Source organism: Protopterus annectens, chromosome 6.part0 (assembly GCF_019279795.1).
Source record: "Protopterus annectens isolate FY-2018-M chromosome 6.part0, PAN1.0, whole genome shotgun sequence".
In the NCBI taxonomy this organism is placed as follows: Eukaryota; Metazoa; Chordata; order Ceratodontiformes; family Protopteridae; genus Protopterus; species Protopterus annectens.
This window is the reverse complement of record NC_056737.1, coordinates 844,973,812-844,987,223: the sequence shown is the minus strand read 5'-3', so window position 1 is coordinate 844,987,223 and position 13,412 is coordinate 844,973,812. Positions and strand designations below refer to the sequence as shown.

General features: G+C 36.9%; 1 protein-coding gene across 1 annotated transcript in view; it reads left to right on the top strand.

Annotated features, from left to right (window-relative positions):
- LOC122804575 (tumor necrosis factor alpha-induced protein 2-like) overlaps positions 1-13,412 on the top strand; it is a 572,021-nt gene that overhangs the window by 216,973 nt on the left and 341,636 nt on the right. Inside the window, exon 5 of the mRNA XM_044074523.1 lies at positions 4,706-5,339. Within this exon, the coding sequence (XP_043930458.1) occupies positions 4,706-5,339 (634 nt within the window). The remainder of the gene's footprint in view (positions 1-4,705; positions 5,340-13,412) is intronic.

The following is a 13,412-nucleotide window of genomic DNA, read 5'->3' as shown; positions in this document are numbered from 1 at the left end:
AAAAGTAGAATCTCTATTCCCAAGCAATGCTCATTTCCCAAATCCCATATTATATTTCCACCCAATAATTTTTCTGTTTGTAATATTTCTTTGTTTGTTAAAAAATCTTATGTATTCTACAACAATTATATCTATATCGCATTTCTTACTCTACTCTAAAATCTCTGTCTTCTACCATTTTGTTAATACTATTTATATTTACCAAAATCATTCTTAAATTATTAATTTCTCTTTTCATTTTAATTCTCATTGCCAATCACCCATTTTCTTTCTTTTTTTTCTTTTAAATTTACACTTTTAAACTTCCCTTTTCTGCCTTTTACTCTTCTCTTTTTCATAGGTTCATAGGTAGGTACTAGGCTATCTGCCCAAAGGCATTTGTAAGCCTAGCCAGAATGTTTTGGCTTTCGCCGCCCCCTTAGATTAGCTCTGTGTCCCTCTGTCCAGCAGAGCCACTGAAGTGATTTTACCACTTTACAGTTTATATCTTCTTCATCACTAATTTCCAAACCTTTTTCTATCTCCACCCCATCCTTTTCTCCTTTATTATTATTTTCTGTTTCTAAGTTCTCCTCTATTTCTATTTCCAGCTCTTTTCCATGTTTTCTTTATCCTCTCCCTCTTTTCCCTGTTTTTTTTTTCATTGAATTCTTCTTTACAATCCATACATAAATGTCAGTTATTTTACATTTATAACACTCCAGTTCATATATCTTTGCATTATGGGCTATTTTCTCTCACGTATAACATTTCTTATCACAATTATTTACAAAATGTCATTTCACACAAAAAAATAACATGTTCTGGGCTGCTCCCAATATTTTACCACACTCCTGTTTCCTTCAACATATATAGTACTTGGAATATGCACCTTTATACCATGGCCCCCTATTAATTTTCCAAAACATGCACGCTGATTGGCCAGCGTGCACGTTGTAAATCGACTTATACTAATGGAAAAAGGTCCGGTCGCCCGGACTTTTTCCATTAGTATAAGTCTTTTTTTAAAACACTGTCTCGCTATGTTAAAAGAGTTTAACATAGCGACAGGTTTAAAAAAGCAACGGAGATCTCCGTTGCTTTTTAAAGCTGTCTCGCTATGTTAAACTCATTTAACATAGCGAGACACTAAAAAAGCAACAGAGATCTTGCTTTCTCCGTTGCTTATTTTAAAGCTGTCTCGCTATGTTAAACCCATTTAACATAACGAGACAGGTTTAAAAAAAAAGCAATGGAGAAAGCAAGATCTCCGTTGCTTTTTACTGTTTCGCTATGTTAAATGGGTTTAACATAGCGAGACAGCTTTAAAATAAGCAACGGACATCTCCGTTGCTTATTTTAAAGCTGTCTCGCTATGTTAAACCCATTTAACATAGCGAAAGAGTAAAAAAGCAACGGAGATCTTGCTTTCTCCGTTGCTTTTGGCCACAGCTCTGATGTACTGCGTAGGCATGCACAGTACATCAGAACTGCCACGGATGCCAGACAGCTGCGGAAGGGCAGCAAAGAGGCATTATACAATGCCATTATTTAAGAAAAGTAATTGTTTCTTTTCTTAAATAATGTCATTATTTAAGAAAAGTAATTGTTTCTTTTCTTAAATAATGTCATAGTATAATAGCAATAACCCACTTCTGGGTGTGGGTAATGCGGGATTTAACCACGGTTGTCTTTGTTTGGTCCCTCGGGACCAAACCACGCCAACTGTGGTTAAATCCCGCATTACCCACATCCAGGCATGGGTTATTGCTATATTATTTCCATTCTCATCTTCAGGACATTGCAATCCTATCCCCTAGTCCATACACCTCTTTTATCATAAACCTTTAAAATGTCCATTACTTCTTTACAAATATTTTTAAATGTCCTTTCAAAGTCTGTCTTTTCACTTCTGTCTGAAACTTATATCTTCTTATTTGTTCCTTAAATATGGAAATAGATGTGCACCATAGTAATCTTGCAGTAATACATAATCTTCATACAACTGCAAATGAAGCTACTGAAGCTACTCTTTCATCTGGAAGGTCCTGCAACTGCTGTTTGAATGCACTCTTTTCCTTACTATCACAACCCTGCTGTGCGGCATAGGCTGAGATTATGAATACTGCCCTATTATTACACTTGAGTCTGATTGCCATGAGTCTATCACAAATTCTGATGATGTCTCATGCCATGTTCTGAAGCCTCTCATTCACCACAATTCCCACACCATTTCTAGTTTATCCTCCTCCTGTATAGTAGACACTGAACCCCAAGTCAAGTGACTTTGCTGCACTTCACGTCCATCTTGTGTCCTGAATACATAAATTGTCCAGCCTCCTTATCATCATGTCATCCACTTCTAGAATAAATCATGTCAGTAAAGCTGCTTTGAGTGTAGCAATTCTTAATTCATGTTTGGCAGGTTGATTGTTTTTTCATCCAGGTTTCACTCAACAGAGCTCTCCCAAGTAACCCAAGCTGGGCAACTGGATACCGGCCAGCCATTTATTAGCTTATTACTGGAGAGCTGCTGGACTTTCAGGCAGGCACACACTAGCCAATAGGGGAACCCACTTAACACAGGCAAATACCCATGCCCATTTGGCAGCATTAGTCAACATGACTGAATCACCTACAGCCAATTTTTGCACTATTGAGTGACTAGCCCTGACATAATGTGCAGTCTGTGATCGAAGTTCTCCCATCTTGAGTATACTGCATACCACAGTTGATGCCTAAAGCTGTTGGTCTGTACAACTCTTCTTCATATAGAGCACCATCTATAGTCTATGCTGCTACCTACAGCTCCATTTTTGGTGAGTTTGAAGTGGAAGCACTCAGCATGATTTTGGGAGGTAGGAGCAGCCTCACAGAAACCCAGGGAGAACATGCAAGCTCTATCTGAGCATAAACCTTGTACCTTATGGATGGGAGGTGAAGAACTTAATTGTTATGCTAACTCATGTCTCAAAGTTAAAGTATCAGTGTGCAAACCTCCTTACATGGTTTACCACACAAAGTCTGACAAAAGTGGTATGAACTGTCACCTTGAAACATCTTTTATCTACCATTCTTTTGTTCTAGCAATAAGAATGCTAGAAAAACCTGTTGCACACCATAAATATTCAAATACAACTAAGACTGCAAAAAGATTAATGCTTTCATATAACATGTTACCTTCAAGAATGGTAGAGAATGTATGCATGTTAAATACATCATGTCTAAGTAGCTGACCCATTGTATTGACCATTTTTGCAATAAGTGAAAAAAGCACTTCAGGGTTCTATTAAGTTTTCATTCTATTAGGGCAAGCATTATGTCTGTAACAAGCTTTATAACTACATTTTCATTGGTGCTATTCATGAAACTGATACATGGACTACTGTCCATACATTTAAAATGCATTACAGGCTTGAAACTCGGTCTAGGGATGGAATGGGTTCTAATGTGGCTACTTTCAGGGATAATCCAAGTGCCCTCCTCCCAGTGATACCCCTTTTATAGTGCTTGGAATGCTACCCAGATGTTATTTTCAGTTGCAGGCAGTGATTGTCTGCAACATAAGATTGTACATTTATGAGATATACTCAATACTGTAGTAAATCTTCTAAAGAGGTCCCTGTATCAGTAAAGATATTTGCATCTATTATTACATAATTGAACTTTTAAAAGTTTGAACTTCATATGGTCAAAACCATATGATCAAAAATTTAAAAGTTTGAAAATGTAATAAAAATAAATAAATCAAAGAAAAAATCTGCCTGAATGGTTTAAACCCCCCAGACCCCCCACTCTTTAAATATACCATCTCCAAGATCACATTACAGTGCAGAAAAGGGAAGGCTTCCCATTGCGCACTGTACGGAGATCTCCATTGAAACGTTCAAACTTTTAAAAGTTCGATCATATGGTGTCGACCATATGACGATCGAATTTTTAAGAGTTCAACAACGTGATACAGACCCGGATATTCACATTCTTCTGTTTTATTTTTTTGGAGGTAGGTATAAGGAGGTCATTATACAAGTTACATTTTTGATTTTATTGTTCTTAGTTATGGATTGCGGTTATCATTTTTAAACTGTTTAATTGTGTAGCCTACACACAGGCACATTATTGCATTTATATACCATGGGCAAACAACTCTTTGTAGTGATATTAAACTTAAACAACTGAAGAGAGTTTATGTCAGTGCTAGTTATACATGGTCACCTTATGGCACCTGTACATTCGATGGCAATAGACTAAAGTCGGCCTTTTCAGGGATGATGACTGCTTTAAGTGGCCAGACCCATGCAGCTCATCTGGTGAGTGAATGCCACAATGTTATCATTTCCTGATATGTTGACCAGTTCTCAAACGTCTGCTACTCTGCTATCGTAAGTGCATCACACAGCTGTATTTTCTGAGACTGTACACTGTATGATGTGCTTTTCTTTTAAAACACAAAGGTCCCATTCTGTCATATGTTACTGCTTATGATTCCACAATGGATTGTTTCCTTATCATGTTATGCATTCTCGTTCAAAAACTGCTGTTGATACAAGTAACTATAAGTTAGAGTAACAAACATAGATTAGAAAGTAGTCCCTACTTTTTAGTGCATTTGTTGTGGATTTGTGTGTTTATCTGCATTTATATAAATATTGTAGGTTTATTTATGTCTATGTGTATGTCTGCATTTGTAAAAAAATATTTTTAATATTACGTTTATTTTTTTTAGAATTCAATAACCTAATTCTCCAACAAAGATTTGTTGAAGCTAGCAGTTATCTGATTATGCTGGAACACAAATATAGCAGTAAGGCAAATCAGTCTGAAGAAGATTTAGGGAAAGAGCTGAAGGATGTTGAGATGATGTATAAAGTGCTTCTTGAGCAAGTTTCTGATACAGTGACTAGCATGCTGACCATTGCAGATACAAATCCCCAGCTGCTTAAAAATGCAGTAAATACTATAATACAGGAAGAACAAGAAGATGAAAAGTATGTAACAGGGAAGACTTGCACCCCTTCTTCAAGGTCAAGACCAAGAAAATGGAAAGTGAAATGTTTGTCTTCTTTAAGGAATGTTGCATTCTCAAGACTGAATGAATTTCAATCGTATACTTCAGTAGATAGTGACTGTTCAGTTTTCCAGCATCTCATTTTCCTAGGGAAACAAGTAAAACAGGATCTCATTTTCATAATAACTCACGTGAAACCATGTTTCCCTGAAGAATATAGAATATGCTTCATATTTTCTATGCATTTCCATGAATATTTCTCTTCTGAGATAAAACAACTTATGAAAAAAATTCAGCTTGAAAAGAAAGTTACTCATTCTCTTCTGTGCTGGATCCTTAACTTTTACCCAAAGTAAGTTCATATTCCACAGTCTTTGTTTTTGTGTTTGAATATTCTGATTTAGTACTGATTCTTTTTCTCCCTGCATTGTTGACTTTGTGATTGGGTGTGAAAGCAAAACTACATTTCTTAGTTCCTAAAAAATCTTGACTGTCTCCCCAAGAGTTCATTTTTCTCCCCTTATCAAAAGTTATGTCTAATGAAATAATTTTTTGATGCAGCTTTTGATAAAAGAAAAATGCACATATTTTGAGAGGGCCGTGGTGGTGGTGCTGCGGTAGCGTTGTCGCTTCACAGTAAGACGCTGTCTGGTTCGATTCTCAGCTAGAGTGTCTTCTGTGTGGAGACATGCGTGAATGGGCGTACCTTCATTGAAGGTTGTGCGTCAGGGCTGGTAACTCGGCATGTAAAAATCAACTACCAATCATTAGCGGACCGGAGTTCCGCTGTGGCGACCCCTAACCAGGAAAAGCCGAAAGACACAAACAAAACTCTGTCTCCTCCATGTAGCAGGCATCATCCTGTGGGATTTAGAACTGACTACATGTCACTGTACCTAGGGACAAGACCAGTGTTAAAAATGACACTGGCATCAATTGACGAAGCCACAATTTGAAGTGTAAATTATTGCATAACAGTTCATTGCAAAATTGTTCAGCAGTTGCCTTCATTACCCCAGACATTCTTTATTTAGGGGACTGTAGTGAACATTGCAAAGACATTTCAGGACTTTACCTATCATGAAAACAGAAACAAAAACGTTGATGCTGTTTTAAGATAATTTGGCATATTCAGCTTGAACACAAACTGATAAAAGTAAACTTCAAACTTAAAACATTATGTTCCCTCTTATCCATTTTAAATCATCTTTAATTTCTGCCCCACCATTCTTGTACTACTCAGTAGTTATATCTCTGTAACATTCTTGTACCATTCTGTAGTTATATCCCTGTAACATTCTTGTACCATTCTGTAGTTATATCCCTGTAACATTCTTGTACCATTCTGTAATTATATCCCTGTAACATTCTTGTATCATTCTGTAGTTATATCCCTGTAACATTCTTGTACCATTCTGTAGTTATATCCCTGTAACATTCTTGTACCATTCTGTAGTTATATCCCTGTAGTTATATCCCTGTAACATTCTTGTACCATTCTGTAGTTATATCTCTGTAACATTCTTGTACCATTCTGTAGTTATATCCCTGTAGTTATATCCCTGTAACATTCTTGTACCATTCTGTAGTTATATCCCTGTAACATTCTTGTACCATTCTGTAGTTATATCCCTGTAACATTCTTGTACCATTCTGTAGTTATATCCCTTTACCATTCTTGTACCATTCATTAGTTATATACCTGTAACATTCTTGTACCATTCTGTAGTTATATCCCTGTAACATTCTTGTACCATTCTGTAGTTATATCCCTGTAGTTATATCCCTGTAACATTCTTGTACCATTCTGTAGTTATATCCCTGTAGTTATATCCCTGTAACATTCTTGTACCATTTTGTAGTTATATCCCTGTAACATTCTTGTACCATTCTGTGGTTATATCCCTGTAACATTCTTGTACCATTCTGTAGTTATATCCCTGTAACATTCTTGTACCATTCTGTGGTTATATCTCTGTAACATTCTTGTACCATTCTGTAGTTATATCCCTGTAACATTCTTGTACCATTCTGTAGTTATATCCTTGTAACATTCTTGTACCATTCTGTAGTTATATCCCTGTAACATTCTTGTACCATTCTGTAGTTATATCCCTGTAGTTATATCCCTGTAACATTCTTGTACCATTCTGTGGTTATATCTCTGTAACATTCTTGTACCATTCTGTAGTTATATCCCTGTAACATTCTTGTACCATTCTGTAGTTATATCCTTGTAACATTCTTGTACCATTCTGTAGTTATATCCCTGTAACACTCTTGTACCATTCTGTAGTTATATCCCTTTACCATTCTTGTACCATTCTGTAGTTATATCCCTGTAACACTCTTGTACCATTCTGTAGTTATATCTCTGTAACATTCTTGTACCATTCTGTAGTTATATCCCTGTAGTTATATCCCTGTAACATTCTTGTACCATTCTGTAGTTATATCCCTGTAACATTCTTGTACCATTCTGTAGTTATATCCCTGTAGTTATATCCCTGTAACATTCTTGTACCATTCTGTAGTTATATCCCTGTAACATTCTTGTACCATTCTGTAGTTATATCCCTGTAACATTCTTGTACCATTCTGTAGTTATATCCCTTTACCATTCTTGTACCATTCATTAGTTATATACCTGTAACATTCTTGTACCATTCTGTAGTTATATCCCTGTAGTTATATCCCTGTAACATTCTTGTACCATTCTGTAGTTATATCCCTGTAACATTCTTGTACCATTCTGTAGTTATATCCCTGTAGTTATATCCCTGTAACATTCTTGTACCATTCTGTAGTTATATCCCTGTAACATTCTTGTACCATTCTGTAGTTATATCCCTGTAACATTCTTGTACCATTCTGTGACCTGTGCCTGACATATAAGGCCATGTCAAACCCTGATTTGATGAATATGCTTCACCTCAAAAAATCTAGATCCCTCAGAACCACAAGGGCGGGAGACTTAAACCTTGACACGGTTATTAATAGAACATGCTGGAGGGACAGATTCATCACCCAGAGACTCCCTATGCTGTGGAACAAAATCCCGGTACATGTGAGGCAGAGCACCTCGCTGGCCTTGTTCAAGAGGAATCTTGACCAATGGATGGGGGATCGCAGATATACCCCAGGGATTACTTCAGTGTCACTGCTTGACAGAGGCACAGCAAAATAATAGGCATAGTTTTATTCTAACTAAAGGGGTGGCGAAAGCCAAATAACTATGGGCTAGGCTTATAAATGCCCTTGGGCAGATAGCCTAGTATGAACCTATGAACCTATGAACCTATGTAGTTATATCCCTGTAACATTCTTGTACCATTCTGTAGTTATATCTCTGTAACATTCTTTTACCATTCTTTAGTTATATCCCTGTAACATTCTTGTACCATTCTGTAGTTATATCCCTTTACCATTCTTGTACCATTCATTAGTTATATACCTGTAACATTCTTGTACCATTCTGTAGTTATATCCCTGTAACATTCTTGTACCATTCTGTAGTTATATCCATGTAGTTATATCCCTGTAACATTCTTGTACCATTCTGTGGTTATATCTCTGTAACATTCTTGTACCATTTTGTAGTTATATCCCTGTAACATTCTTGTACCATTCTGTAGTTATATCCCTGTAACATTCTTGTACCATTCTGTAGTTATATCCCTTTACCATTCTTGTACCATTCTGTAGTTATATCCCTGTAACACTCTTGTACCATTCTGTAGTTATATCTCTGTAACATTCTTGTACCATTCTGTAGTTATATCCCTGTAACATTCTTGTACCATTCTGTAGTTATATCCCTGTAACATTCTTGTACTATTCAGTAGTTATATCCCTGTAACATTCTTGTACCATTCTGTAGTTATATCCCTGTAACATTCGTGTACCATTCATTAGTTATATACCTGTAACATTCTTGTACCATTCTGTAGTTATATCCCTGTAACATTCTTGTACCATTCATTAGTTATATCCCTGTAACATTCTTGTACCATTCTGTAGTTATATCCCTGTCTTTCTCAAGCCCCATTTCAGCCAGTGAATTTCTTGTTTTTGTGCACCTTTCTCCAAACGCTGTTACCTTCTTTGGCTGTAGTGAGATACTTCTGAATTTCTCCCTTGCCCACCACTTCTGTCCCATCTCAGTTCTGTCCTTTATGCAAGAGTGTACATATCAGTTTCTTTTGTTCTCTCTGTATGTCTTCAGTTACATACTCTAGTAATATTTAAGTTGTTCTCTTCTGTTCTGCCATCGTGCCTTCTCTGTATGTTTGCAAAACTGGGATTAAGTCTCCATAACTGCATACATACACTGTTACGGCTAATACATTGTCTACATTTACACAACATAATGTTACACTGCTATAAATAAATAGACCATATGCACTTCTATATGTGTATATATAGATATGTATATATATATATATATATATATATATATATATATATAATATATATATATATATATATATATATATACGTATATATATATATATATATATATATATATATATATATATATATATGTATATATATATATGGGGTTCTATATCACTTTGTTGAATGCTTTATTCAGTGAATCACTATTTATTGAACTCACTTAAGTGAAAGCTCATTTAAGCGAACGATTGTTTCAGCAAATTTTTTCTCAGGGAAAAGAAGTGGTTAGCCATCATCGGGAATTTTCCCTTTTCCCCACTTTAGTGTGATCTCAGAGTTGATATATTTTTAGATGGGAATATGTAGGGCACACCCCCTTACATTGGGGGTGTGGGGCAAAGCCCCCCACTTTTTAGAGTTTTAAATTGTGTAGTGCTTGTTATGGTCAGTAGCTGGCCCACTAGTTTTTTTCCCTTGGAGAATTTTCACTGAAATGATCATTCTCTTAAATGAACTTTCACTTAAGTGAGTTCGATAAATAGTGATTTGCTGATTAAAGCATTCAAGAAAGTGACATAGATCTATAAATATATATATATATATATATATATATATATATATATATATATATATATATCTGTATGTGCGTGTGTGTATGTGCGTGTGTGTGTGTGTGTGTGTGTGTGTGTGTGTGTGTACGTGTGTGTGTGTGTGTGCGTGCTCGCGCACGTGTGTGTGTGTGTATGTGTATATGTATAATCTTCAGTGCACATACACACTGTTTCCTCCACTTTAAGTTTTTAATATAGGAGACAGAAACAAACATGGGATTAACAGCAAGTCATGGTATCTGGTCAGTACTGCAGGAGCCAAGTAATTGAATGCACGCATTTGTCTGAAATGTAGTTTTCCTCAAATGAAGTTGCTATGGTCAGATTTGCCTTTTCCTCAGCTTTCAAAACCCTTTGAAGTTGATTATGTCAAGTTCATTAGTGTTTAGTGTGGAAGCTTACCTCTTACAGGAAATGAATATGTAATCTGGTTTCTGTTTGTTGTCTTGTTTGATTTTTTTCTGTGATTGACACATCTTTTCATGAGAAAAGTTTTCAATCGACTGCTGTTGTTATGTTGACGTATTGCTTAATATTGTATTATTCATTATTCAGTTTACCAAAATGCATACTGTTTCACTATGGACAGAAGTATTGTCTCTAACCCAATATCCACTTAGGATATTGTCATGTTTAAGCATTTATTATTAATTTGTTTATTAAAATAAGATAACTTGCTGATAATAATGTTTCATATTCATTTCAGTAGTTTTTGTAATTCTTGTCTAACTATGCATGCCCTCTCCCCTTATGTATTTATCCAGTGAAGAGGTCTCCAAACCAACCCATGGCAGCATATCTGTGATCACTCTATGTTCATTACAATCACCTAAATAGGCCCTTTGAGGATATTTGTTTGCAAAAGAAAGAGTAACAACAACATTGCAATCATTCAGGGATGTGGGAAATTTAATTATTCACTCCTCTTTGGTCAGAAATATGGTATTTTATGCACTTAGGAAAAAAACTGGTCAGTCATTTCTATCAGAAAATGCTCATGGTTATCCATTTTTCTGCGGTTATAGAGCTAAAAGGACATCCATATTTGGGAATGGCTTCAGTTGTTATTGACCCCACCAAGCACAGGATATCATATTGGAAATTCAACCCTCCAGTGTATCATCTTGCTAATTGGATTGTTCTTCAAATCTCATTTCTAACAAACGGCTCTATAATAATGAATCATACATTATATTTGGGCTGTAGTCAATGCAGTTGATGAGTACTTCTCTTCTGGTTTCCCCATTTCTGCACATACCAAACCCCACTGTGGCTGACCAAGTTCGCAGATGACTGCAAACTGGGCGCCATAATCGACTCTCCAGCCGACACAAGCATCCTCCAAAAGGGCCTCATAGAAACAGACAACTGGTGCCAGAGCCATGGCCTCAAGCTAAATGCCAAAAAGTGTATAGTCATCCCCTTTGGCAAAAACAAAGTGCCCACAAATTACCACATAGGTGGTAATCCATTAAGTACAGAAGAAGTAATTAGGAACCTGGGGACCCAAGTTGATAGCAATCTCTCATTTGGCAACCATGTGGCCAAAGTGGTTAGAAAAACATTTTATATAGCCCACCTAATCATGAAGGGATTCACATCTAGATCAGGGGAGGTCATCATGCCTCTTTACTCATCCCTCATCAGGCCCATAATTGAGTACAATGCCCCTTTTGGGATGTACCTTACCAGACACCTGCAGCAACTGGAAAGACCCCAAAAGTACCTCACCAAGAGGATCAAAGGGCTCAAACAGATGCCATATGCTGCCCGGTTAAAGAAACTCCAGCTCTACTCAGTGGCATACCGCCTGCTCAGAGATGATCTGTGCCTGATGTGTAAAGCCATGTCCAACCCGGAATTAATGGACATGCTGCACCTCAGGAAATCCAAATCCCATCAAGCTATGTGCTCGAGAGACATGAACCTCAACACTGAAATAAATAGGACATGCTGGAGGGACAGATTCATAACCCAGAGGCTCCCTTCACTCTGGAATAAAATACCAGTCCAGGTTAGGCAGAGTCCCTCATTGACTCTCTTCAAGAGGAATCTTGATGAGTGGATGGGAGATCGTAGGTTTACCCCGGGTATCACCTCTGTGTCACTGTTAGACAGAGGCACAGTATACTAACCTCGAAAAAGGGCATAGCAAAATTAATTTAAAATGGGTGGCGAAAGCCAAACACACTCTGGCTAGGCTTATAAATTCCCTAGGGCAGATAGCCTAGTATGAACCTATGAACCTATGAACCTAATCCTGAAAAAAATGTAACACATCTGATACTTGCATTTCTGTAGCCATTTATTAAAATTTGTTGATTTGTGGAAAAACTTTCCAATGACCGCAAATTCATATTTAGAAACTGTACATTGTAAACTTGCTTACCCAGATCTGATTTCACCAAGTCAAAACAACTTCCTGTTCAGGAATAATATGCCTGGGGTAGTGATGATAGCTGAATTCATAGTCATATGTATCACTGAGGTAAGCAGCAAAGAAATTTGTCTTGTATTACAAGGATTTACTTGCTGCCTTCATGAATGTCTGTGCAAAAAATTCACCTAGCCCATTTCAGGCCATACAGTGAGCCAGAGTCATGAAGTGTTTGATGCCCTTTTCCTGTGCAAATATTTTGAATTCTTCTGACATGAAATGTGTAACCTTATTACAAACGATTTGCCCTAGAAAGACATTTCTGGCCAGAATTGTTCTCAGCACTGGTACTTCCTTTTCAGACATTATCAGTTCTTTGCAGATGACATCAGACACCTTGACTCTCCATCCTCTACAGAAAACAATTCTCAAAACATGAAAGGACCCATGAACAAACACATGTCGCCACGGTACAGATGCCTGCTCTCCAGGATGCAGGGATGCTGATGGCATTGCATTTTAGATCATTTAAAATGTACTCCAGCTTTTGTGTAAGTCTTCCTTTTCATTATCCATGCTAGTGTACTGTAGCATACAGGAGGCACAGGACTTCATTTTAGTGTCCCTTAGTGCCTTTCATGTACAGCAGCCAAAACGTTGGCCTATAATTCAGCTGGAATTACCACTGTGCAACCTCATAAATTTTGATATAGGGTCGACTACTCTTTCATAGTAGCAGACCCATGGTACAAGATGTTATCGCTTTTGCATCAATCTTTTATGGCTAATCCATAGACCTGTGGTAGTGCTGTGTCATTTGTGTTTTCTCTGTGTAGTAGTATTCATCATTGGTAATTATTGTAAGTAATGTCTAGTACAATGCAATTTGATCCATGGCTTTTGGTTCTATGGGTTACTGGTAATAGCAGTCATGACACTCCATCAGTACTACTATGTTACTTTGTTTCATTATGTTCCATATCATATCTATTTCACTACTGGATGGTGCAGTGGTAGCATTATCGCCTCACAACAAGAG